At 30.4% G+C, this 27,994-nt stretch overlaps 2 protein-coding genes across 8 annotated transcripts; one reads left to right on the top strand and one right to left on the bottom strand.

The window, feature by feature from the left end:
• The first annotated feature begins 311 nt into the window (after positions 1-311).
• Positions 312-20,662, top strand: LOC105833634 (TBC1 domain family member whacked). 3 transcript variants are annotated; one of them, XM_036287670.1, is made up of 6 exons: positions 312-727; positions 835-969; positions 5,031-5,197; positions 5,310-5,877; positions 9,458-9,727; positions 20,527-20,662. In XM_036287670.1, the coding sequence occupies exons 3-6, from the start codon at positions 5,043-5,045 to the stop codon at positions 20,566-20,568; spliced, it is 1,035 nt and encodes a 344-aa protein (XP_036143563.1). In that variant the 5' UTR covers positions 312-727; positions 835-969; positions 5,031-5,042; the 3' UTR covers positions 20,569-20,662. The 3 variants fall into 3 exon arrangements, with proteins under 3 accessions (XP_036143563.1, XP_012530950.1, XP_012530949.1); XM_012675496.3 differs by lacking the exon at positions 20,527-20,662 and adding an exon at positions 10,028-12,350 and having other exon boundaries at positions 313-727; positions 5,034-5,197; XM_012675495.3 differs by lacking the exon at positions 20,527-20,662 and adding an exon at positions 10,028-12,350 and having other exon boundaries at positions 314-727.
• LOC105838934 lies at positions 10,368-26,976 on the bottom strand. Of its 5 annotated transcripts, none has more exons than XM_036287672.1 (4): positions 25,998-26,976; positions 20,468-20,935; positions 15,047-15,337; positions 10,368-12,882 (listed from the first exon to the last, which is right to left on the bottom strand). In XM_036287672.1, the coding sequence occupies exons 2-4, from the start codon at positions 20,810-20,812 to the stop codon at positions 12,628-12,630; spliced, it is 891 nt and encodes a 296-aa protein (XP_036143565.1). In that variant the 5' UTR covers positions 20,813-20,935; positions 25,998-26,976; the 3' UTR covers positions 10,368-12,627. The 5 variants fall into 5 exon arrangements, with proteins under 5 accessions (XP_036143565.1, XP_036143566.1, XP_036143567.1 ...); XM_036287673.1 differs by having other exon boundaries at positions 20,468-20,932; XM_036287674.1 differs by having other exon boundaries at positions 20,468-20,932; positions 26,011-26,976.
• Positions 26,977-27,994: the final 1,018 nt, after the last annotated feature.

Below are 27,994 nucleotides of genomic sequence, written 5' to 3'. Positions count from 1 at the left end.
GTATTTGCGTATACGTTTCTCTTGCGAATGACTTCAAGAATCGGGCCCCTGGTGTGCTCATACTCAAGACGAATTTCGGTACGGTTCTGCGCAGATTCCAGATTCGGCCATTTTAAAGAAAGAGAGAAAGAGAGAAAGAGAGAAGAGATCCTTTCTCTCTTTCATTATTTCTGTTCCTATTGCCTGTTGTCTAGCATTGTGTTTAGGCCCTATTATGAAAAAGTTAGTCTCTTTATTTTTATCCCAACTATCACCTTTAATTATTTTCATTTCTAATAATTTGTAATTATTTAGAATAAGGCTTTTTTCAAATTATTGAGAATTGGAGTCTGAATACTCTGGTCTGGATGATATTGAGGTACTATTATGATATAACAAATTGAAAATACCGCGGCAAGATGGCGGTATCTGGAAGCAACTTTTCATTGGCTGTTAAAAAGCATATGCGTATGAGCACACCTTATATCCTTCCACCATGCCTGTAGTAAAAGATAGAATGAATAGCTTGTATTTCTTTCTCACTCACAGTAATTTGACGAAATCTGAATTGGTTATGGCTACTTGTCACTGGCCAGTACTGCCAGTAGGCCAGTCTCTATCAGTCTATCAATCTCTAATTAGACTGCATAAAATACGCCGTTTACATACTTTCGGCATGTTTATGATACAGAAAATGGACTGGAATCTCTCTCTTTGAGTCAATTCTTAATTATTTGTAAATTACGAGGTAAGTGTTAATATACATGGGCGCTACACGGCTACAGTATGTATAAGTTGTAGCAGTGCGTAGAACCAACGTAAGATAGGTATGTACATGCACAATTTCCTCGGCAGGTTGGCGGATGTTTGTTTTGCGTGCGCGGATCCGATAAATGGTAAATAACAAGATAATCGGATAATGGAGCTATTGTGACTCTTTAGTTGCGCTGTCTATTTCAACATCATATGTCCTAGCATCCTATGTGAAATGTATGTACATGATTATATTTGGAATGTATGTATATGCACTTATGTACATGTGAAATGGCATATTTAACTGTTACATATACTGTTACATTTTACTTTGTTCTGACATACCACTTTAAAGGAGTGCTAAGTCATCAATTTTATCACTTAAAAAGCAATTTATATACATATGATATACAAAACATATGTACTATATGTACTATTACATCAATAGAGCTATTTTTTTACATTAAATTTGTATAGTTGCATTTTATCTTTCCTTCTTTACTTTTCCTATTGGAAAGAAAAATAAAAAAAATAAACTGAGCAAAAAATTCAAGTAAAAAGAACATCTAATATCACATGCATATATATCACATGCATAATTTTTTATGTTAAATATCTTGGCTAATTCTAAGAACTCAACATTGTATTGTTTTGTATTCGGCATTCAAAATTGTTTTTATTTTAATAAAATATATTGCAGAATTTTTATATTAAGTAAATTTTACACATTTTGGCTTAAAAGGTCATATTGCATTAAGCCTTTAAGTCAGAATATGACATATGCTGCATTTTCTTATCTACTTTTTAAAAATTATATCATATATTTATCAATTAAAAATTTTTATTTTCAACTATCTAAAGATTTTGATGTACCTATGATCATTTATTTAATATTGTTAATATTTTTATTATTGTTTTGTTATAAATAAATATCCAAAAATGTCTCTTTTTTACATTAAATTTATTTGTATGTGAACTATTATTTAGATAAACATAGAATATTTTTTTATTAATGTAGTGTACTAAGGAACAAAATACAATTTTTACAGGTTTTTAACTCTTATTTTTAACTTGTTATAACATAAAATGAGGAAAATGTAGGTTTTTATAAATAAATACAATTTTTCGATTATTTGAAAGATTTTTAAGTATATTGTTTATTTATGTATAAAGGTTTTTGGAGCCGCTAATTTTAAATTTTCTATTAAAATTTTGTGTTCAAGATGACAGTTCCAACATAATGGATATAACAATTTCAATAGAACAAATGTTATCAATTGTTTACATAATACAGTAAAACTTTAGCATATTTTATTTTCAAGGTTAAAATATTTTAACAAGGTTAAAATTTTTCAAAAAATTAATTTTTTTACAAATCTAGCAGATCTCTTTATTTGCATATAATTATATCACAGTATTTCAACTGATTGGAGATAATATTAAAAACTGCAGGTCAACTACTTTGTCAATTATTTATTTTATTTATTTATTTTGGCATTTAAGATGGTAAAAATGTTATCTGTAGAATACACGAACATCAAAGTTGAATTTTGTTATACATTTTCTAGGTCATCTAATGTCTGCTAGAATTGGCGATTCTATAGAACTGCCAAAGACTTGTTCATAGTATAGTCCATTAAATCTAAAGTTAGTAGATTCCAAAATTAATTTGATGAGATGTAAAAATTGTGGTAATTTGGCTTTGGTGGTTTCTGAGATTTCACACTGCTGCTTTTTAATGGCCTTGATCATCAATTCTTTAGGAATATTGGTGAACAAGGATGCAACATCTAATAAAAAACAAATATCTCGTCATTGCTAATATATTGGTTTTTAATTATATTAACAAAGAACTGTCATTGGTGTTAGATTTCGGCTTATTAATTGATTTTTTTAAGATATGTAAATAAATGGGCCAAATAATATAACGGATTTCCTGTAGTTGATACAATTATATGTAAAGCTTTGTGGTTCTTTGGCAATCTATAATAGTGGGGGAGATCCCCATTAATTATTTATATGATTTTAAATGGTCTAAACCACAAGTTTTACACATCGAAAAGAATAGAAAGGAATGAAAGATAGCTGAAATGCTTTTTATTAAAAAGAATAATAAGACTACTAACTTACAAAAGGACACTAAAAATTTAAACTGTATTTACTATACTATTATGTCAATATAATTTAGTTTACTTCTCATTGCTGTTATTATCGTTTCGCTTTCTCAGTTAAAATGCATCTTCTCACAGGGTGCAATTTTAACTTTTTTGACCAAATATTGTATTCTTGAAGCGTGTAAGTCTGAGCATGTAAAATGATTACAATAATTGTAACAAAAAATTTTTTTGCCATCTTTATATTTTTGGTTTTTTTTGCTTTTTTAAATTTCAGTATATGAATTGATAATTTGCAAGCATAGGTTCACGAATTTATTACTGTTTCCATTATTGACATAAAGCATGGACTGCGCATTCCTTGCAAAAAGCCCTTGAAAACTGTCTGGCAGACATTTATTAGAAAGACAAAGAGGAGACGTGATCTGGATCAATTTCTTTTTCTGTCTAGCACCCACTATGCTACTGGTTAGACAAAGACAGCGCTTGACCCAGACCAGTTGCTGTTTCCCTCTTTTGGTTGGATATGTTTTCTCTGCCATTGCGCAGTCCATGCTTTATGTCGATGGTTTCCATAATGATTATTTTAATGTAATATGTAAACCTTTCCACTTGAGAACCAAAAGCACTGGTCGAAACGTCGTGATGTAATTATATGCAAATAAAGAGACCTGCCAGATTCGTAGAAAAATGAATCTTTCTTAAATTTATTATTTCCTTTGGCGACAATAAATATTATCTACATATTAAAAATATTAAGTTATACCATTTTTGACCGGCCTTGGGTTAATCGTTTCGGGAGCGATTAATGACGTCATAAATCCAATCACAGTCATTTTTCTGAAGAATGGAATAACTGTGATTGGCCAGTTTTAGAGGAAAAGAACCTGAGACGGGTTAACTCAGCTCCGATCGAAAACGCCATTATTATATAACTATTTAAGATTTATTTTGAGCGACAAGCTATCGTTACAGCTATAACCGCCATATCGGACTTGCCATTTGAATTATTTTGTAATTATATTTTTGAAATTTGTATCTTTTAAAATCTTTATATTTGAAATTTAAAAACATTTATACAAATATATTAAATTTTCTGCAATTTTAGGAAATTCCATTAGCCATATTCTATCATTTGATTTATCATTTTGAATTTTATAAAGAGAATTTTACAATTGCTTGTTTTGTGGTCCGCAAATTTTTAACCGAATTGTATATCAAATGATACCTTATGATGAAACATTAATCACCAACAAATTTTAAGTTGAATATAAGAATGGTTTCAGAAATGTAAGGGGTCTGAGTGTGAAATCAATTGGCTTTATGCTCCTATACTTTTTGTATCTATTATTAACAATAATAATAATTACTTGTAAACTATACTACTCAAAGAATAGGGAACACTTTTCGTATACCGAAAATTTAGGCTATTTTCAAACCGCTGAAACTTAGGAAAAAATCATTATAAAAACAAAATCCAAAACGGGTTTTAAAGCTTGAAAGCTTTTTTAAAATGCTTTTTGGCGATTTTAGTTTTCTTCTCCCCTTCTTTTTACCAATTATTTGCCATTTTTTACTGATAAAAATTTTTTTGCTTTAGCCATAAAAAAATTACCAGTCGCTGGATAGTTTAATATTAAAATACTATAAAAAAGTATGTACACTAAACAAATTTAAAAAATGAGTAATGTATAAATTATTTGCTATTTATTTGTTGCCTTTTGCTGACAAAAAAAACTTATGAGAATTAAATAAGAAATTTCTCAACATCAAATTTAACAAGCAACATATATAGAACTCACATATTTTGAGCAAAAAATTTAGACATTATTTTAAACAAACAGTTGTTTATTGTAGTTTACTTTTTTAATTTTGCATACTGATCGGTTATTTGTTATTACTGAAATTTGTATGAATTGTATGAAATTAGGCTATTATAAAAATCCTTTTACTATAAAAAACACTTTTTTATAAATATATATATATAATTGTTTTAAAACAAACAACTTTTTAAATATTTTTAAAATATATTAATATGTTAGCATTTATATTTATGTTTATTTTATATTTTGTATTTATATTGTTTATAATGTGTGTGTGTGTGTGTGTGTGTGTGTGTGTGTGTGTGTGTGTGTGTGTGTGTGTGTGTGTGTGTGTGTGTATATTACAAACAATATTTTTCAGAAGAGTAGAAAAATGCCTATGACTGCCTCGATTGTAACACGGAACGATGAGGAAGAGTTGAATGGGGAAACAGAGTCAGAAGCCAGTAGTATATGTCAAGGTTCGGTGATTTCCACTGTACCTGATCGTCATGGATTCCTGGGTGGTTCGCAATATAGTCCAGAAAGGTAATTTTTTTATGTGATAATTTAATAAATTAATTTAATACAATTTTAAGAAAATTAAATTTTATTTTAATATAAATTAATATTATTTTATATAACTTTATAACTGGAATAGGAAACAGGCCATTCCGCCTGATGTGATACTGCGAAGAGAGAGAAAATGGATACAGATGCTGAACAACTGGAGCCTCTTCATGACCACGAATTATCGTAAAGTCCGTGAGAGGTGTCGCAAGGGTATACCACCTTCCGTAAGACTGCGTGCCTGGTTAAACCTGTGCGGCGGTCAGCTTCTAATGAATGAAAATCCGAATTTGTATGAAGAGCTGATCAAACGACCTGGTGATCCCAAATACATAGAGGATATCAAAAAAGATCTTCATCGCCAGTTCCCGCATCATGAGATGTTTGTTGAGAATGCGCCTGGACAGCAGGAATTGTTTCAGGTTCTCAAGGCGTACTCGATCCTAAATAGCAAAGTGGGCTACTGCCAGGCTCAAGCGCCTATCGCCGCGTTTCTGCTGATGCATATGCCGGCGGTGCAAGCGTTTTGGTGTCTTGTAGCGATTTGCGATAAATATCTTATTGGCTATTATAGCCAGGGCATGGAAACGTTGCTGCGTGATGGAGACATTCTGTTTGCTCTTCTGAAAAGAGTCTCCCCCATTGCACACAAACATCTAGTTAGTATATGTAAATTTTTAATATACATTTATCGGTGAAAAGTTTAGAAATCAGAGTTGATTGGAAAAGTGAATGGAAAAACCATGATACATTCTAGCCCTTATTTTACTTTATCTAATAGAATAATCTAGCAAAAATTTATAAAAATTACAATATTTTTCTCAACTTTATTCAAAAAGATATGTTTACTTTAATTAATAAATTATACTATAAAAACTATGGTTTAAAGAAAAATGAAATCGATCAATAGTAACAAATTAATAATAAAACAATAAAATCTGTTATGAATTCTAATTAATTTGTGATCTTTTTTTTTAAACAAAAGCTTTAAAAATATAAATCAGGCCTGTCCAAACTCAGCTCACGAGCCGGACGCACTTTTACCTTTCACCGTTCGATAGAAAGACGGAAAATAAAAAGGATAAATGATAAAGTGTTTGTCCTTTTGACGCTAGAGCGTCCATCCTTTTTTGCTCTCCATCTTACTTTATCGAGACAGTGGAGAGGTGGTAGCGCGTTTAACTTGCAAGTTGAGTTTGGACAGACCTGATTTATATTTTTAAAGTTTTTGTTTAAAAAAAAGGTTTCAAACATGGTGCTTTTTGTCAGAAAAATCCAGTTAAAGCAAAAGTATGCAAAATGTGTAAAAATAAGCGTGTTTGATTTTTGTTTGGAGTAATAATACATTTCATATTTGTTTTCTAGAGTAATAAAAAACGAGTAATGAGTAAAATCTTTCGAATGTTTATAACTATGACAGTTATTTATATTAAGAGGTAACACTACCTTTGAGGTTCTAAAATTGATTACCTAAGTTTGCGCATTTTTGTGAGCAAATGAATAGCTTTATTGAAAAAACAAATATAAACCATTTTATTATACACATTAAATTATTTTTTTTAATTTTTATTTATAATTGTTTAAAATAGCAGCATACTGGTACACTTCCGCAAACGCACGTTTTCTAATTTGCATGCAATGCTATTCTTACAATTTTTATCTGACTTAAAATTTTAACATGATTTTCTATTCATCACACAACAAAGTATGTAGGATTTTTGTGAAACATTGAAAAACTTTGCAATAACAATTTGTTTATCTAATTTTCGGTCATAAAAATGTATTTTTTCGTAAAAATAGCTGTCATAAAAAAAATAAATATTTTTAAAACGGCTACATACTTCGTAACTTTAATCAATGTAGAAAATAAGGCCGGTATTCATAGTCGGGTCTTATATTTAAGATCATCTTAAGTACTGTTTTAAGATGCCATCAACCAATCACAGAGCCGTATTAGCATCTTAAGACATTGCTTGAGACGATCTTGAAATAAGATTTGACTATGAATACCGGCCTAAGAGTTTGAATTTTTGTCCTAAGGTAAACCATCTTAGAGAAATCTTGTACGCAAAATGATGTCTTCAAAAAAGTGCATTTGCGGTGTCAGTACACCATTTTAAACAATTGTAAATAAATAAAAATTTTTTCAAACTAATATGTTTATAATAAAATAGTTTATATTTGTTTTTTCAATAAAACTATTTGGCCACAAAAAATTTCCGAATTTAGGTAATTATTTCAGGGTCTCAAGGGTGAAGTTATTCCTTAAGGTCAACATTATTAAAACTTGATTTTTTAATTGAGATTATTTATGGAATGTAGAAATTGTTTTGTTAATTTTTTAATGAGTAATGAGCAACTAAAATCTTTTGAGTGTTACTGAGATCTTTACACATACAATAGGTTTTGTACCTTTGTACAACGTGAACGTCGCCAAAAAACGCTTTCTCCCGACGCTCAACTTTTGTACAACCTGAATGTCGGAGAGAAGCGTTTTTTGGCGACGTTTACGTTATATGATGGTTGAACGTTTTGTTTTGATCAATTCATTTTCGCAACAATGTTATTAGATTCTGCAACAGTCGCACAGGTTGTTGATTAATGATAGGAGTTAACATTATGTATCAAATTTGTTCGTGGATTGCTGATTTTAAATAAAAAAGTTGTCGTTTTTGTAACATTTTCTTCAAAACGATGTAACTCTGTTAAAAAAAGTCATAGAAAATGTTCCAAAGATGGATTTGTTAGGAAATGAATGAGCTTAAAAACGCATACATTTTTAAACCAGAAAGTTGACTATCTTGAGCTATGCAACGATTAAAAAAAATGTTTTTCTCCATTTTTTAAGTACTACCTTTAACGTTCGCCATTTTGTAAAACGTTTGTCGTAATTCAATTACGGTTTGTGTTTTCAAGAGGAAAGTTTAAGCTTTAATTTGAGCTTTGGTTCATTTCGATAGGATAATTTTTGGCGGAGTTGTCGCTATTGAGATGTTAAAATTCAAAAATTTGAAAAAAATTAGGCGGCCTGTTTTTTTGCTGGTGAGTGTAGAAAAGAATTTTTATCGAGTTTTTCCATTAACACCGATTTTTATTATTAGTAGTTTTTTAATTAAAAAAATTTAACATTTTTCTACTTTAAAATACTGCAATTTGATTAAAATAATTTAAAAAATTTAAAATAGACTTTTTAGTTTTAAATATCTTTTTAACAATTTTTTACTTAAAATTTTTTCTTTAATTTAAGTGTTTTTAAATATTTAATTTAAATGTGAATATATTTAATTATAAAATTAAAAATTTTGTATTAAAATTTTCTATTACGAAAAATTTTTTAAACAAAAATTGAGAAAACATTAATTTCTAATTTTATATAATTTAGGAACAAAATATTGTAAAGACAAAACTGAAAGACATTTAAAGCTCTACTTTTTGCTTTAAATACATTTTTTAAAACTGATTTTTTTCACTGAAATATTTTTTTCTAACAGAAGATTGCAAGCATTTTGATCTAGTATTGTTCGTGTTCTAGACAGGTTCTAGACAGGTTTTATTTAAAAAATATTGAAAATGAATTTCATTTTATTAAACGTGAAATTTTTATAGACTCTACTGCAGTCATTGATCTTGTATAATTTTTCAGAAAATATGGATGGATAAGAATTTTGGAATAAGATCTTTTTTAAAATAAAATATCGTTATAAATTGATCGTTAAATTAAAAGAGACAAGAATTTAATTATTTAGTATTTACTAACAAGGGGACCTTACGGGTCATGGAACACCGATTTTTTTTATACTTATAGGATTTGAAGATCAGTACCCGGACTTCAATTTCCTAAAGCAGTACTATACATAAAGCATATTTAATAATTAATTAGCATTTCAATTTGATAAATGTTAAGATATAGGATTAAAAAAAAAACTTTATTAACTTATGAAAAAAAAATTGAGGCCAGAGCGAGAATCGAACCAGCGACTCCGCGCTTACGAAACTAGAGCTCTGTGCGCTCGGCTACGAGCGGCTCTGACAATAGGTTAAAATTTTCTGTACTTACAGATATCGGAAATCTTCAAAATCGATTTTCTCGAGTATTTTTGAGAAGCGCATCGTACTGCTTTAGGAAATTGAAGTCCGGGTACTGATCTTCAAATCCTATAAGTATAAAAAAAATCGATGTTCCATGACCCGTAAGGTCTCCTTGTAAGTATTATTTACAATTATTACTTACTGTTTTAGAAAAAACAAAAGATGGAGCCAATCTTATATATGACGGAATGGTTCTTATGCGTTTACACGCGAACATTGCCGTGGGAGAGTATCTTGCGCATATGGGATATGTTCTTGTGCGAAGGTGTGAAAATCATCTTCAAAGTAGGTCTGATATTGTTGAAAGGTAGTCTAGGTCGAACTTCCCTTACCAAACGCTGTCCAACAACATATGAAACTCTTCAAGTTCTAAGAAACCCACCTCAACATATCATGGAGGAGGAAGCCTTAGTTTACCAGGTAAACATTTTTGATAAAAATTATCAAATATTAATATTACACAGACTAAATTAAATAGTATTATCTAATAAAAATAAACAATGATTTAATTAAGATAATGTAAGGATTATAAAATATTAGTAAATTAACGTTTTTTTTTTAAGATTTATTTTAAAATAATTATAATTTTGGAATAATTTCCGCGTTTTAATTAAGATTAATACATTAAATTAATTAAATTTTAAATATAAAAAGTATAATCAAAAATATTACATATCTGTCTATATCTATATCTTTATTTATACCTATACATTATAATAGATTCAGAGGTTAAATTTGAGCGAGGAGGATTTCGAGTACGAGAATCAGCGGCAAATGTTGAAAAGAAAGGTGGAAAAGAAGACTGCCAATCGAACTGACTGATAAATTAGTTAGACAAAGATATGGGGCAAAATTTCACGTGTCTAGCGTCCCAACGTGTGCCTTCCCTTCTATGTTTCTGGTACTATAGATTCCGCGATGTGTACGCTTAGAATTCTTTCGTATTACAAAGTCGAGAAGTATTGGAGAGGCAAAAAGCGAATAGGTACACGCACAAAATAGAAAGTAATTTTCCTTACTTGTACACACTCTCATTTCCATTCCCTGAGCGGTCAAAGAGTGCATTATTTATCTCTACTTTATTCATTATTACCCTTCATTATTACTATACAATTCATTATAATAAAAAAGCACAATGCATTTGCAGGTTCATATTTAGTGCTATTTAATATATGTTCTTATTAATATATTTCTATAGCTAATTTCTAGTTTATTATTTTTACAATTAATACTTTCGACACTTATGTATATACAAAAATTTATTGCATTTTAAGAATAAAAGAATATATTATAATGTTATACTAAATAAATATTATCTTTTGTTATATACAATACCGATCTTAAATTAATGCAATTTTATATCTATAATACTCGTAACAGCATAAAAATTTCCCTCCACAATGATACTTAACATTTATTTTATATTAGAGAAGCGCCAAATTTGGACTTTATTTTTGGACTATATTTCTTGAATAATGGTTAGAAAAACACTTTTGAAAACACGAATTTAAATTAGAAAGTATCTTCTACCAAATGAAATCGTAATTTTTGTAATACTGTTTTGTATTTTTTAAATAATTAATATATTCGTGACATGTCAAAAAGGGTACCTGACGAAATGGATGCCTAATTTAGAATCCGTATATGATCGATGTACTGGTTATGCTTTATTGACTTAAGGCTACTTGCACCAAACTCTGATTAACCTAATCGTTGATTAAACTATCTTGTGACCATATTGAGAATATAATCCAGTATGAGCAATCGTATTTCTGGCGATATCACTCGACATCACCTCCGTGAAGTTATCTCCGAATTAGTCGTCCAACTTCAGCTTTATTAATTTTCACTAATTGATTTTCACTCGATATCACCAGAGGTACAATTGGCCACACTGGATTATATTCTCCGATTGGTAACCCTTTAATCAACGATTAAATTAATCAGGGTTTGGTGCAAGTAGCCCTTATACATCTTACCTAATGGCGTTTTCGACTGGAACTGAGTTAACCCGTCTCGGTTTCTTTTTCTCTAGATCCAGCCAATCATAGTTATACCATTCTTCAGAAGAATGGCTGTGATTGGCCTTACTACGTCGTTAATCGCTCCCGGAGTGATTAACCCCAAGTCAGTCGAAAATGCTATAAATTATGTAGTTCTATAGATTCTGTTATCCCGTTAAGTTTGCCTAAGGAACATATTTTTTAACAGGCATGCTTTTTTCGACTCGCCTATTGTCTTTCGATGTAAATCGTAAAATCTCATCATGAAACATTTTAGGTTATTATACATGCAGGTTATATATTAAAGTAACACGCTCCCTCTCTGACACTGCTGCATTAGAAAGAAACTCATATTAACCCTTTGCACTCCGAATTATATTTCAACAAATTTAATTAAATGTCAGTTTTATTTACACTGTTGTTGTATTTTGTAATTTTCAAGTGTATGATATCTCTTGCTGATGTCGAGTCACACTCGACATAGGAATGCAAAGGGTTAATGACAGTTATCCTTTTTTCAGTGACGGATATCCCCACTATCTTCATAAGCAGTTTATTCTAGTAGACTATAAACGGTATTTATAGTCAAATCTTATTTAAAGACCGTCTCAAGTAATGTCTTAACCCTTTAAAGGGCATTTTTTCTAGGAATTATGTCCGATAAATCTTGTCGCATATGTATGTTTTAGATTATGCTAAAACCAAATCCGAGGTCAGAATTTAAAAATTTAAAATGGCGGACCCAATATGGCGGATGTCAAACATAAAAATTCAAAATTCGGGGATTAAAAAATATAGCTATATTCTTCACAAAATTTGTAATGAAAAAGATCTTTCGATTTTTCGCTAAAATGCATAGTTTTCGATTTAAAAATTCGGAATTATATTCTTGAAATAATTTTATTCGATACTTTGTAGCCGCCATTTTGAATTTTACATTTTCAGGTCATTTTCATAATCAGCAACCCAAATAATCATTCAGTACAAAATTCTATATAACTAACTTATAAATTAAATGAATAAATCAATTTCATAATGCTGAAAATAGCATTTTTGCGATATATTTTGTTGACCACAAAATATACTTTCGGCAACTTTAACTTGATATGACTTAGTTCGTCATCTCTAGAATCTGAAATTATGGTCTGGAAGTTTATTTATATTCAAGAGGCTTCTAGACACTATGAATACCGGCCTATAACATGACTCTTTTGTCCAAAGTTATAAGATGCCGTATAGATGAGATAATCAATGGTAAAAATACAAGTCCAGGCATTATTGAATAGCAATGTACGTTGGATTTATAATTTCATTCTCTTAACTGGTTGTGAAATTCTGCCAGCGATTACGTTCTATGGCATTTATCATAAGAGTTGTTAGACGCAAAAAATCGTCGTTATCGGCCACTCGCGCGTTGAAAAGTCCTAATTGCGGCAGTTTTGGTAAAAACAGCACACCCATCATAAACAAAAGCGCCATGCTAACAAATGTGCCAATCGCCACAAAAAGTGGATTCATAAGTTGCTTCTGAGTGCTTTCTGCGGTTTCTGTGGCAGCATATATTGGAACAATCTATGAAAAATAATAAATCGCATACATTTATTGTACATAATATTTCACATTTAAATACACGAAGAGAATTTTCTCTTAAAAGTTATTCCTAAAATTATGGTAATCATAGGACTATGAAGACTAGAATCAGGAGACCGATCTCCGTGGTTTTGAGTAAGGGTGCTGTCCCATGGGCCTCGGAAAACGGAATCGGAAAGGCGGAATGGAGGGGATCAACCAATTGCAAGCTTTCCGTTCCAATTTTCAACACTGGGGCTCCCCATGGAGTGATTTTTTACAGCACCCTGAGGCTGTGTTTCCAAATTTCTGTCAGCGCTGCAAGCATGACGTCACAAAATCATGCTACCAATTGCGTTCCAATTTCAATAAGCATGCTGATAGCGAGACAACGGTTTTCAAATTGGAACGGTATTTGTGTGCTTACAGTAACAGCAAAATAACTTAGAAATATGGGAGAAAATATGCAAAAGAAGTTTTCATTTGAAACAATTTTAAAAGTGATTGTTGAAGATTCTAGCGAAGAATCTAGTGACTCAGACTCAACAGAGATAATAAGTAATTATTTTGACGAAATTTTAACTTTGTATTCTGTATTTTTGAAATCAATTAGTTATCTCCTCCATGGCGTTCGCCATTTTTGATAACGTACCTTGCTGTAGCTGCCTCACCTTTGTGGTTATAGCAGCCACAGCAGGAAGTGACGAAAAATTTAATGACGTCACTACTCCTCAACAACACTGCCGCAGTGTACTGCGAGGCATTTTGGAACGGTACTAGCAGTACTGCCAGCGCTTACAGCAATTTTGAAACACAGCCTGAGATTAGTCTAAGATTGTTACTTGGTCATGAAAAAGTTTAAAAATGAGTAGAGTGAAAAATGAAAAGTGAAAAGTAAAAAGTGAAAATTTTCACATGAAATTACACGATTGATACCCTGAAAGTCTAGGTTCAAGTACACTGCTATTCATTAATTCCTGGACTTCCGTTTGCACAAAGTGACATTTTTGTCGTGTTTTGTCTCATCCATGTGAATTGATTACTTTTAAGTAACACATAACAATAAGACTCCTTTGTCCATGGTTATAATAAATACTGTATAGATGATATAATCAATGGTAAAAATACAAGTCCAAGCATTAATGAATAGCAGTTTATGTACAAAAGATAGGCAAGGGCATAACTCACAGTCAGACGCAAACGCTTACGCAGGGCGCTTGATCAATCAAAGCATGGCTATTATACATAATATATACACATGAATGTTTTTGAGAAAGAAAAATTGTCTCCAAATAAGATCAAGAATGCATTTTAAAAACAAAAATTTTTTTTATTAGTAGGAAAAAGGGGGTAAGATGATGAAGTGGATAAGATGACTCGCTAATTTTTCTAAACTAATAACAGATATCGACTCGATGTTGAACTCATTAAAAGCTTTAGATAATAGTAAATTATCTGTTGTTTGGTTTCAATTGGTTCACAAAAGTAGATAATATAATAAGAAATGTTTTAAATACACTTAGTTAGTTACGCTTTGCGTAACTTTTTGGCACTTGTTTATAGGGAATGACATAATTATAGCAAATAATTATAGTATAGTAAAAAATGCACATACTAATGCATTCATATTTTTTATTTCTCGCAGCGTTTTCGATTGGGAAAAAATTAGTGCGCACTCGGTTCACACCAGCACTGGACAAGTTCCATGGGCTGCACTGAATAGTGCAAGTACAAAAGAACACGCCGAAATTTTCAGTGCCAATTATATTTTAAATAGAGTATAGGTTATATACTTATATAAAAATATGTAACACTTACAGTGTCATTATCCATTTGTTTCACACATGCCACATAATTTGTGGTTTTTAGAATTATTTTTCTAATTCTCAGAGTTATAATTATTTCTTCTTTCTCGCTTGAACTTGAAGAAGATTCCAAAAATATCTCCAAAATATTAAAAAGAGCCAAATCCGAATTGCTCATTTTGTCGAATTTGAAACAAAACATTCAAAACGATGCACTGGTGTCTGCATGCATCCAATGCACTGAACTGGCACTGACACTGAGTGCAGCCAGTGCATCCCAATCGAAAACGCTATCAGATAGTAGAAATAATTCGCGGCTCGCGCCTAACGGATGTCGCAACGGATCCGTGACTTTCGCTTACCGCGGTCTGATGATCCCTCTGCAGTTCGGACGCGAAGCTCTTTAACGGAAAGAAGTAGTAGTTATACATCGGTTTAACTGGTAGCTGTGGATGACCGGCTTGGGACGGCGTGTTGCCGTTGCCATTGCTGCCCGCGGCATTAAGAGCCTGCGTCAACGATGCCAAGCTGATCGCTGACCCTTTTTCCAAGGCCTTTTTGTATAACGCGGCCAGCTCCGCTCGCGTGAATGCCAGCGGCTCCGGTTGCTTCACCTTCGGGTAATTGGCCGCGGTAGCGATGGAATCGCGTACCTGGAAAATTTACGAGCATTAATTTGCTTAATAATCAAATTAAGAAAAAAATTGGAGATAAACAAATTAACATTTAAAAAAATTAAAATAAATGAAGTGATTCAAAAGATAATTATAAACAACTACAACAAGGATTTGAGATAATTAAAAATAAACAATTATAAACTAAGAAAAAATTAGATTTAAAAAATTGACTTTTAAAAAATTAAAATAAATAGGAAAAGTTAGAAAAAAATAACTCTAAATAAATATTAAGTTTCTATACTTTGTCCAGTGGGAGAATATCCTTGGCTTGGACAAAAATTTATCTGATCGTGCAGAAAAGACCTATGTCGTATTTATTAAATATTTACAAATATGATATTAAAACTGTGTTCTGATGATATACTGCCTGTACTGAAAATTTATAATTCACGTTACGTATACCATAAATTTTCAATATTAACAGTAAATTTTGGAATGTAATCTAAGACATGCTTTCCCCACTTTGCCATTGGAGTTTTAGGATTTATCGTATGGGCACATCACATATTTACTATTGGACTTGATGTTGATACTCGAGCCTACTTTATCTCTGCTACTATAATTATTGCCATTCCCACAGGCATTAAAATTTTTAGATGAATCTCTACTTTCCATGGCATAAAAATCAATTATAATCCCACACTATGATGATCAATAGGATTTATCTTCTTATTTACAATAGGAGGACTTACTGGAATTATATTATCTAATTCATCTATGTGCAGATCCAGGGTATTCTCTCGCTAAACGGAGTAAATTATTAAAAATTAATAATTAACTTGTTAATTAAGGTGTTAAACTGTTGATAATCTGAAACTTTTCAAGTTACTAAAAATAAAATTGAATAAACGTATGCAAATAGTTTGATTTAGATCAAATTTAGAAAAACGACGAAAAATATTAAATTTCTAGATTAGAAAAAATTAACAACAAAATACAAAAAAGATTAAAATTGTAGAAATTAATATTTTTGAAAATGTGAATTGAGTGGAAGAAAATAAAAAATAATTATAAACAATTATCAAGCTTTAAGATTACTAAAATCAACAATTATAAGAAAAAATTGAAATATAATAGCGAATTTAATTAGACTGCATTAGTGCGGATTAATACATACATAACACACTTCACACACACAACTGTACATGCACTGTAATTAATATTATACATACACTTCTTATTATAGTGCCATGACCGTAACGATCATAGGCAATCCCTCAGCATATTTCTGTGATGTGCGCTTTCTATAATTTACACAAGATATACAGTTTAACAACGGTTCCGAACGGCCTAATTAAAGAAATTTTCCTGGGCATGATACTTTTGATGATTTACCATTGCCTTCAAGAGATAGCGTTCGAATAAAAATCCTATAATTTTAATCGGGATTTGAACCTAGGTCTCTAGCACAGAAGCAAACACACAACTCACTGCGCCACGATCGCCTCTAATCTAATCTCTAACCTAAATATAAAAATGACATCACATATTTTTATATTGTTTTATTTACGAAGGCTTTAATATTTATCAGTGTGTATTACCCACACAGCACCGAAAGATTGCAGAAAGTTTTTAAAAAGCTGTTAATAAAATATGAAATATTAAAAAAAAATAGATTAGACATATGTTTTAGATGTGTTTCAGATATATGAAATGTCCACTTTGATGTAACAATACTATAACCCATACAACATGTAACATTGCTAAAATATTGTAATGTTAAATTCGGAAATGGTACAGAAATATTTTATTATATAAATATTTTACTTTTGAATGCAACGTGGCCTTTGCATCGAATTTCTTTATACTAGAGTTTCTTTAAATTTATTATTCGGGGGACTTTCGAGATCTCTGATCACGATTCTGATTTAGAGTTTCAAAATTCAAAGCGTTAGATCGATTTGTATTGTGGTATTATAAATTGAATACGAAGGCTACGTTGCACACAAAAGTACATGAGAATACGATTAATTCGAGCCTTCAAATGTTTCTTTCTGTTGCGTTAAATTTTGGACGTGGCCATTTTTCGGATGAGATTTAACATATTATGAAATACATGAGCGCCATATTGAATTTTTCAACAACGCCACATTGCATTCAAGAGTACATGAGAATACGATTAATTTGAGGCTTCAAACGTTTCTTTCTGTTGTGTTAAATTTTGGGCACAGCTCTGTCTCAGTTGATATCCAATATATCTAAATCTATATTTTTATAGGTATTATTGATTTAAAAATACAAACTATCTAAACATTATGTAACTTTATTAATCTCTAATTTATATATATATCTTTAACTTATGTATATATCTAAATCTACAAAATTTTAGAGGTATTATTGATTTAAAAATACAAACTATCTAAACATTATATAACTTTATTAACCTCTAACTTATAACTCTATTTTGATAATCTATACAAAATTCTGTAACTCATTGATTTTGTTATGCTTTATGCGTTATTTAATAATAAGATACCTGTATCCAATATGCTCCCTCTAAGCTTTGGAGACTTTTCTAATTTTTTTATAAATACGAAATTGAAAAATAAGGGTCAGATTTAAAATAGGAAATATTTCTGAAACTAAAAAAATATATAAAATATTTTCAATTATTTATATAAGTATAGTAAAGATTTTTAAAAAATATAGCACTTGGGCCATGTTGATTACATATATACCCAATGTGACCCAGCTATGTACTTTTCTCTTTTTCGTGAATATTAAAAAAAAAAAACAAAATAACAAAATCAACATGTATAATTAAGCATTTATTAACATACTTATGAAAAAAATTATACATACAGCTATTCATTAAATAATGAAACTGTGTTTATTTACTACAAGGGGCGTTATCTTAACTTCTACCTGTCAAGAAGTTTCAATTAATTAGAGAAAGATAAGAAATACTAATCAAAAATTAAACATTAAATAAAGAAACAGAATCTTAACTTTCTTGTATGTTAATAAGATATATTGTGTTTTTAGTAGTGTCCCTGGCCATAATGGTTTCACAATACAAAGAACTTTCTTCCTTTAATTATAAACAAGATGTTTTAATAAAAACCTAAAGTAAATACAAGGTTGAAAAGCATAAATAAAGAACTACAATAATATGAATTGTGAATATTTATAATTGTTACATAATAGTTACACAAAGCAAAAACTTACCTCTAAAATTTTAGATTCAGAAGAACACAATTTAAATAAAGTGTGATTACAAGCCATAGAAAGGAGATATTAAGCAGTTAACTAATAAATATATCATATCGACTTTCTGAACAATTAGCATTATCTATGAAATTCATTGTAAAACTATTATTTGAAAATGGAGGGTGAGCCAAATTGGGTACAGGTACCTTAATTAAACAAAAACACTTTTTTCAGCTACAATTTAATATAACTAGACACCACAAAAGTGCGCTATTTAATTTTTTATTTTTTATTTTCTAAGAACAAATTGCAGTGATAATTGTATAGATAACCATCTATACAAATTTGACAGCTGTCAAAATTTAATCGCAATGACGGGATTAATGAATATATGATATGAATGATATGACATGACGGGAGCGTCCTAGATGCGCACAGTGTAAAACAGACATCACCAATCAGATTGCTGAATTAGTTAGGGTTAGGATGAATTTATAGAGTGTGATTGGTGGTGTCCGTTTTACACTGTGCGCATCTGAGACTCAGGGTAAAGTCCTGTGAAGCGGATTATGCGGAAACGGAACGAGCGGATCACCAATCATTCTATCATTCTGATAGAACTCTTTCAAAGATTCCGTCAAAACGGGCCTGTGATTGGTGATCCGTTCGTTCCACTTCCGCATAATTCGCATAAATCCGCTCCATGGGACTTCACCCTCTTTTTGCGCCGCATTATCCGATGTGCTGAGTAATAAAGCGCAAATAAACGTTTTCCAAAATGCGGTAATTATTCAGTTTAGCCACTCATCCTCAAATATCGATCTAATTATGCTTATTCGACACGGTTTTGCTTCAAACGAACGAATCTGGCAGAAAAAAACATCGCTCTGATCTGGAAAGCGAGATATTAATCGTTAAAGTTTACGAATATTCAGATTAGAATATCTGTCATACCGACGAAATGTAGCGATATGAGCATGCGTAGTGGACACTCCTTAAGTACAAATGCATACAAAAAGTGCACAAATTTCAAATGTGATGAATTATAATTCATCGAGAAGTTCATTCGTCTTAAGGAAGTAGTAAATCATGTCATAATTATGAGGTCATCGAATTATTATTGCAAATAAGTGAATGCGAATATGAATGTGTGTGTGTGTGTGTGTGTGTGTGTGTGAATGAGTAAGAGTGGACAGAGAAAATGTGTACTAATAAAAAAAATTTTTTTTTAATGTCGTATTCCTGATTTTATTTTGAGACAATTTTTCCTTCTCAGTAACATGTATGTGCGCGTATTATGTATAGCTATTGATTGATCACACCAAGCACGTCTGACGATAAGTTGCGCCGCCCTTGCCCACCTCTTGTACCTAACCCGTATAATACGACAAATATTTCTTTTAATAATTCAAAAACTAAGCTTCAGACAAAGTTTTGGGAGAGAAAAAATTGTTCCAGAATTAATCAGAAATACATTGTAAGGAAAAAAGGTTATTTAGGATCTCACCCTGTATTTGAGGATTCATCAGCACATCACAAAGTTACAGCACCAAGATACAGTGAATAATTACAACATAGCAGGGATGCAAAAATTAAATTGTCAACTTGTTATTTTTCACTTCTGACGTTAAAAATTTAATATACGGCGAAAAGCCAGAAGAAGCCCCTTAAATTTATAAATATTATAAAATGCGATTTTACATAAAAATCAAAAACATAAAAAAGCAATACTAATGCTACAGAATATTTCACCCGATTATTTAGCACTATTTTTTAAATTTATTTAGCAATTTATTTTATCTATTTGGTTTGGTGAGCGTATCGCTCACTTGATTGAATAACTTTTAAACTAATAAATAAATTGTGTTCAATTTTAATAATAAGACAATCTACAAAATTTCTATATTTTTGGTAACGCTTTAAAATATGGCACATATATCCTTAAGTTATACATACCGCGTAATATTGCACTACATTGTTCGCAGTAGACTGAGCCATGTCTTCATGTTCGGCAGATATACTCGGTTTCTGTATGTCATGATGATTTTTGGTACTGATTTTGCGGTACCTGTTATCGTGGCTGTGATCATGGTAACCCGCCTGCCGATAGCCCAAATTCATCGATGACAACCGGTCATACATCATCAGATTGTTCGATGGCAGATTTAATTCCTGGAGCTCGATCATCACCTTCTGAAGATACTCTCCGCTCGACTCAGCGTTGTGTGATCGTGCATTGACAATGATTAATAATATTAAAGCAGCGAGCCATAATGGTTTCGATCTCCGTAATAAATTCATAACGAATCACTGTTCAATATGACAAAAAGCAATTTTCCCGCATATTTGACTTGACATCTTTTCTTGTCCAAACTAGAACTTTAGACTCGATGCCCCTGTTCCTTAGTGCGTAGACATGATCTGCTTTTGAAAAACTTGGCTATTTGGGTATGTATGTATATATATATGTGGTGTGTGTGTGTGTGTGTGTGTGTGTTGTGTGTTATCTCTCTTTCTCTCTCTTCCTTTTTTTATGTGAGTAATGCTTTCCCATTATATTGTATTTAATGTTCTAATTAATTTATATTGAAAACAAGAACGAAAGGAGTATATAATATAAAAAATTTTAAGTTTAGAATTAAATTACAGAGTAGTCAGAAATAAAAGAGGGAGAAAAAGAAAGAAAGAAAAGAAAGACACTTTATTTGAAGTTAAAAAAGACGAAGAATAGATAAAGGAAAAGAAGAGAGAGAGAGAGAGAGAGAGAGAGAGAGAGAGAGAGAGAGAGAGAGAGATTGAGAGAGAGAGAAATAAAGTGAGACAAACAATAAGAATACAATAATAAATAATCATATTGTGTAATAATATCTAGGTGTGTGTGTGTGTGTGTGTGTGTGTGTACCTAGCAACACAAAATACTAAAAGACGTCTTTTTTAAGTTATCTTTTCAGTAAAATTAAAAATATCTTTTATAGTATTGTTGAAAAATAATTCAAAAGAGACATCTTTTCGTCGAATTTTTATAGTTGTCTTTTCGGCAAAGCAAAAAGTGGAGTAAAAGATATCTTTTCGACGTCAATAAACCTAGCACCCTCACTACTAAAAAAAAGTTCGAAAATATCGCATAATTTTCTGCTAATTATCTGTTAATTTTTTGCCCTAATCTTGAATTTTTTGCTTCTATCCCTTCACAAGAGATCAAGACAAAAAGAGAGAGTGCTAAGTTCATGTCATGGTAGCACCCCTACTAATAAAAAAAGCATTAACAAAAAAACAAATATACCAGAATTTTCCTCTCATTTTCTGGTTTAAGGGAGTTCCTCTGCTCAGGCCTAGCACAACAAGTGGCACAGAGGTTCAAGTAAAGAAAAATATTCAAATGACTATTTTGTTGCCTTCTTTTTTTGTTATATATAGTCTAAAGTTAATAATGATGAATATAAGAAAAAAATCGACCATAAAGTACTACCTTCATTACTAAAATAATTTTTTTTTAAATTGAGAATAAACATTTTTCACTATAATATTATACCACCTTTAGATAACTAAATGCAACAATTTGAAATTCATGTTATATCACTAGCACACATTTGCCACACTTACGTGCTGTATTACTTCGATTATTGTAAACTTTTTTTATCTTATCAATTATTTCACTCAAACGAGCAAGTACATCGTTTCAAAAATTTAACAGTACTTTTTTGTACAGCTAAGATGTATTATTGTAAAGTTTCACTAACATCTGTTCATTACTTCTATGTTTAATACGACAATAAAAACTGAAAAATCCTGAAAATTCGATTCCCATAAAAGCCTATGTTAATAAAATATTTAATATCTAAATAACTAGCTAGTTCAGCTTTCTGAAATTTTGACAGTCAATTTATATCACTAATTTGAACTTCTCTACAAGTTTCATGAAAATCTGTTCATTTTGATTTAGCAGCGGAACTCCCTTAAGAAACTGTAAAGAGATATGAAAAATATTGAACGGTTATCAAAGTAACGATACTTAAAACCATAACGATATAAGAGAAAGAAGTTAAAAATAAGGAGCTAACAATACCACGATAACTTGTTAAGTACTGCTTTAATCAGATACTCGTAAAATATACAATTAAAAAATTTTTAACTTGCAAAATAACTGTAAAAAACCTTAAAATTCACAAAAATACAAGAGGAAATTACCCTTAAAAAATTAACTGCTGCATCAAGTATGGTATCAAAATGATCGCCTATTTATCTGCTCCTAAGATATCCAGGTCCTAATTTTTTTGCTCAATATTTAACTTGTGCAACTTAATTGTTAATGCGCGCACACAAGAGTAAAGTATCTTAGAAAAATTTTTTACTGCATTGACTATGGTATTTACATAATTGTATATTTGTCTGATCTTAAAATATCCTGGTCTCGAATTTTTTGTCTGCGCCTCAGCACCCTAATCTTAACAACAGAGTTACACTAATTAAATACTGGGCAAAAATTCAAGACCAAGATGTTTATATCTGATTGACTTAAAATTTTAACATGATCTTACATTCATCACATAACAAAGTACATAGGATTTTTGCGAAATGTTGAAAATGCTTTTCGCAATAACAATTCGTTTATCTAATTTTCGACCATAAAGTACTTTTTCCTAAAAATAGCTGCCATTAAAAAAAATAAATATTTTTTAAAACAGCTACGTACTTTGTAATTTCAATCAATGTAGAAAATACGAGTTTTTGAATTTTTGTCTTAGATAAACCATCTTAGAAAAATCTTGTACACAAAATAATGTCTTCAAAAAAAGTGCGTTTGTGGAAATGTGCCAGTACGCCGCCATTTAAAACAATTATAAATAAATGAAAATTTTTAAAAATAATTTAATATGTTTATAATAAAATTATTTATATTTGTTTTTTTCAATAAAGCTATTTATTTGCCCACAAAAAATTCCCGAATTTAGATAATCATTTAAAGTCTCAAGAAGCCTGTTACCCCTTAAGGCAAAAATTAGTTTCCTTCGCTGCGAGAGTTAAGCTACCTATCGGCGGCGCCACGCACTAACTAGTGAGCGAGCGCCAAATAATACATTTGCTCCAAAAAATTTAAAGAGTATAAAGAACAATAACATGTCTATAATGCAAAAGATGACTGAAAGATGTCTAATATCAGACGTCTTTTAGTCATCTTTCAGTCTCGGCTATAAGATGACTTTTCGTAGGACATGAATCATCTTTTTGTCGACTATAAGCTCTATCTAAACAATGTCCATAACGAAAATTTGTCATCTTTTAATCGCCATTTAAACGTCTGGGTACTTATGTACACTCATACAGTACTAAGTCGACTGTTAATCAACTATCAATCGGCAGAAATGTTTAAAACCGACTTCAAACTTCAGATTACATGTTGACTTATAGTTGACTAATATCCGATAAATAATTTAAATTCATCTTAAAAGGAGCGATAATTGTTCGCTGGCGCACTGATGTTCAAGACAAAGATCCGTCGACGACATAAGATAAGAGGCCTATTCTTTTTCGCTGTACTGCTGCACTGGTGCAATAAGTTAGAATAAGACAAATATATTTTTTCTTATTCTAACTTATTGCACAAATACAGTAATGCAGAGACAAAAAACAGACCTTTATATTAGGTGGTAAACTTAATTCCTGCCACTCGTTACTAAAGAGCGCTGTATTTAACACTGATAAATTTCGATGGTGAAGTCGTATGTCTTTTGTAGTTTATACATTGCTAAAAGTGATTCAGTCCTCACAGATTAGATTTCTCGAAGCTAAAGAGATTTTCCAATTAAAAATGAATCGCGATAAGCTATTTTTCCGATATGTGGTTCTTCGCTACTTCGATTTCAAGAAAACCGTAGCTGAAACACATTGGTTATTATTCGAACTATATAGTGATAAAATTCCATCAGAAAGAACATGTAGAGAATTTGATTTAAATGCTTTCGAAACAATGATTTTGACGTGGCAGACAAAGAACGTCCCGGACAACCAAAAAAATTTGAAGATATCAAGCTGCAAAAATTGCTTGATGAGAATTCAGCTTAAATGCTTTTAGAGTTATCGAAAATTATCGCTACCAACGGCAATTATGCCGATTGAGTGACGAGTTCATGCAAAAAAGACCATCCATGGCCAACAATCAATGCAAAGTCATTTTTTTGCATGATAACGCTCGTCTGTATGTTGCGAAAAGCGTGAAGCAGACACTTCTAGAGCTCACATGGGAAATTCTCTCGCATCCAGCGTACTCTCCAGACTTGGCATCGTCGGATTACCATCTCTTCTGGTCGATGCAACACGCTTACGGACACACATTTCTCCAGTTACAAAGAAGGGTATCAAAAATGAGATGAATAAATCACCTCGAAAGACAACGCGTTCTATCGTCGTGGGATTGTCTTATTGTCGGAGAGATGGGAAAAATAATAAAAAATGGAGAAAATTACTTTGATTAAGCTATTCATCTTCTCTTCAAAACAAATCAATTTTAAAGACAAACAAACGGTAGGAATTAACTTTACTATCTAATAAGTCTTATGGTCATTTTTAATCTAATGAGTTTATATTAGTACGTGAGGTAACATCGTTATAACATTGATATGTAGTACTAAACTTAGCCATCAGTCTATAAAAATGATCGACAAAAGTAAGAAGGATAAAACGTGAGGGTGGCCATTCTCTATCACTTTCAATACTGTAGCGTTGAATAAAAAGTGATAGAGAGTAGTCATCTTTGTGTTCTATCCTTCTAATTTTTGTCGATTATTTTTATAAACTTATAATAGACTAAATGGCTCAGTCCAGTACTATATGTCATTGGCTCATAATTATTATTTTGGGTTTATTCGGATTATATGTTCTAATATACTCCTATTTGCCTCAACATGCCAACTGATTAATGCGGTCAACAAGCGCGCTGGGATGAATAAAAGTATGTTGGAGCATGCAACCTGAACAAACACTGTGTGTGTGTGTGTGTGTGTGTGTGTGTAAATTATAACTTTTTTTAACCGCCATTTTTAAACCAAATAGCTTAAAGCGAATAAGATCTTACTTTGCGTTCTCGTCCATCGATGGACCTTAAAACGATCCTGACAGCAAGCAACAGTTGAAAAGCAAGTCAGTTTGAAAAGCAAAACAAAACAAAGCACATCTGATTACATTCATATAGCGAAAGCGAAAAGAAAAAAAAAAGAAAAAATAAATAGTATATCATCGACGCAATCAATTTATTCATAGTAAACATCAATAATCACACTAACAATAACATAAATATTATAATTCAAATTCATACTCAACAACATAAATATTATATAACACGTATTGTATATTTATTGTACATTTATTATAATACATATTATTGAATGTAAGATTATAATATTGAATGTAAGATTATAACATTATAATTTTACATAAAATAATACAATTTATTATAATATATGTTATAACGTATAATATGCTACGTTACTGTTCATGTTTACTAGGTTTACTAAAACAGAAATTATCTGCCGTTCCTGCACGTTGGTGCGCGTGCAGCCGCCCGCGATAATCAAAAGGATCAAATAATACAACTCGTATCGTGGCTCGAGATAACACGCACAGTATCTGGATACTTCTTTTCTCTTTACGGAACGAACACGCGTCGCAGAGAAGATTGGAAGATACGTTTGCTCGATCGAGGTGGATCGTCACGCTCGTTCGTGAAGGTACTGTCGCAGACGCACTGAATTAACTTCCTTCACCGGTACACATTTCCCCCTCTTCCTTTACCCCTCCCATATGTGTGTCAAATCCTCACAACACATCATTCTGACCACTAATAAAGATACATTTCGGACAGAATAAATGATAAAATCACTCGAGTAGAAAATAATTGATTCAATAAATTATAAGCTTCAAATTGAAAGGCTGAAATTTTAACATCTTATGAATATTGAATAGAATTTTATAAGAATTTTATTGAACAGAATTTGGTCTTAAAAATCTCATTACATACCTACTACTGAGAAAAAAATATAATTAAATGTGAAAATTATGGTTATACATAAAGAAGGATTTTTATTACTGCTATAATGTAATTATAGCTATAATAATACAGTAATACATTACAGTACGTTACATGAACAAAAAATAGTTGCAATTATAATAATTTAAATATGATTATAATTAAGTTAAATTTTAATTTATCACAAAGACTATAATTTATAATTATTTTCAGTGCCAATTATATAGAAATTGTGACTATTTTTATCAATACACTGTAAAAAGGGAGTTTCTAACAAATTATTTTATTATAGTCATAAAACTTTGAATAATTAAATATTCTTAATGAATGAGTTCATTGAAGAAATTCATGTTTTTGTTTATTTCTAAAACTCAGGAACTTATTGAGATTTTTAATTAATATTATAAATTATTTTAAATCAACATATGTTCTATAATTCTATTTTTCTGCAGGCAAAATAAATTTCTAATTAAATTTTGTATTTAGTTGTAGGTTAATTAATTTAAATTGCGCAACTCAATTTTTAATTTTTTAAAAATAAGAATTAAAATATATTAAAGTATTTTTTAATTACATATTGTGCATTTAACATTATTTAATAGAAAAGAATTATACAAAAAAGAAATCGTTTAGAAAGGAAATAAAATATTATTCTTTAATTATTAATAAAAGATATAATAATCATTACTTTATTAATAGTAAAAAAGAATGGAAAAAGTAGCAAATAATTGTTCAATCATTGTATCAATAATTAATCTTCAATCTTTTTTTCGCAGAAGATATTGTTTATTATTTTCTAGAAAAAAACTTCTAATTTGCTTGTTTCAATATTCATTTTCTGGAAGTAAAGTTCGAAAGATTTATGCAGAAATGAGGACAACATCTAATACATAAAAAATTTTAATATAATTTTAGTTTACCAAATTCTTATATCTTTTATAATATTATTAATTTTATAATATAAAATACTTTGATTAAATTTTTTCATGGGACATGATATTTAAAGAATTTTATTATATCAAATAAAAGAATATAGACCAAACATGTGAAAAGACAACTAATATAGAATATACTCAGTCATAGCTGGAACTAATTCATGCTGATATTTACTTATGTGATTTTACATACTTTTCAAAAGTCACTAAATTGTGCGCCGTAAATAAAATTTTCGGTCTTTAAAACATTATAGCTATAATAAGATGGACTAGATTAATAATATCAGAATATTGAATTGATAATCAATTTAAAATAATAATAATGCTAACAAGCGTTTGTTTCCCCCTCCCCAAATATTGTAAATAATTCTGTTGCGAAAAAATTACATAAGTAAATATCAACACAAAGATCCAGCTATAACCTAATAAGACATATTCTATAATTCAATTTTATTACTTTTAATTCAATTTTAATAAAAAAATTAAAAATCAATAAATTATTTTTGAATCTTTTCCCAATTTCAC

Source organism: Monomorium pharaonis, chromosome 5, assembly GCF_013373865.1.
Source record: "Monomorium pharaonis isolate MP-MQ-018 chromosome 5, ASM1337386v2, whole genome shotgun sequence".
NCBI classification, from domain to species: Eukaryota; Metazoa; Arthropoda; class Insecta; order Hymenoptera; family Formicidae; genus Monomorium; species Monomorium pharaonis.
This window is presented reverse-complemented; position numbering and strand designations above follow the sequence as displayed.

What these genes read in the sequence shown, in the direction of transcription:
- LOC105833634 (XM_012675496.3), top strand. Translation starts at nt 5,043, where the DNA reads ATGCCTATGACTGCCTCGATTGTAACACGGAACGATGAGGAAGAGTTG. An exon ending in TCGCAATATAGTCCAGAAAG is followed by an intron (nt 5,198 to 5,309) that starts GTAATTTTTTTA and finishes TAACTGGAATAG; the next exon opens with GAAACAGGCCATTCCGCCTG. An exon ending in AGGAAGCCTTAGTTTACCAG is followed by an intron (nt 9,728 to 10,027) that starts GTAAACATTTTT and finishes ACATTATAATAG; the next exon opens with ATTCAGAGGTTAAATTTGAG.
- LOC105838934 (XM_036287672.1), bottom strand. Translation starts at nt 20,812, where the DNA reads ATGAATTTATTACGGAGATCGAAACCATTATGGCTCGCTGCTTTAATA. An exon ending in ATGTAGTGCAATATTACGCG is followed by an intron (nt 15,338 to 20,467) that starts GTATGTATAACT and finishes TAAATTTTCCAG; the next exon opens with GTACGCGATTCCATCGCTAC. An exon ending in AGAGGGATCATCAGACCGCG is followed by an intron (nt 12,883 to 15,046) that starts GTAAGCGAAAGT and finishes TATTTTTCATAG; the next exon opens with ATTGTTCCAATATATGCTGC.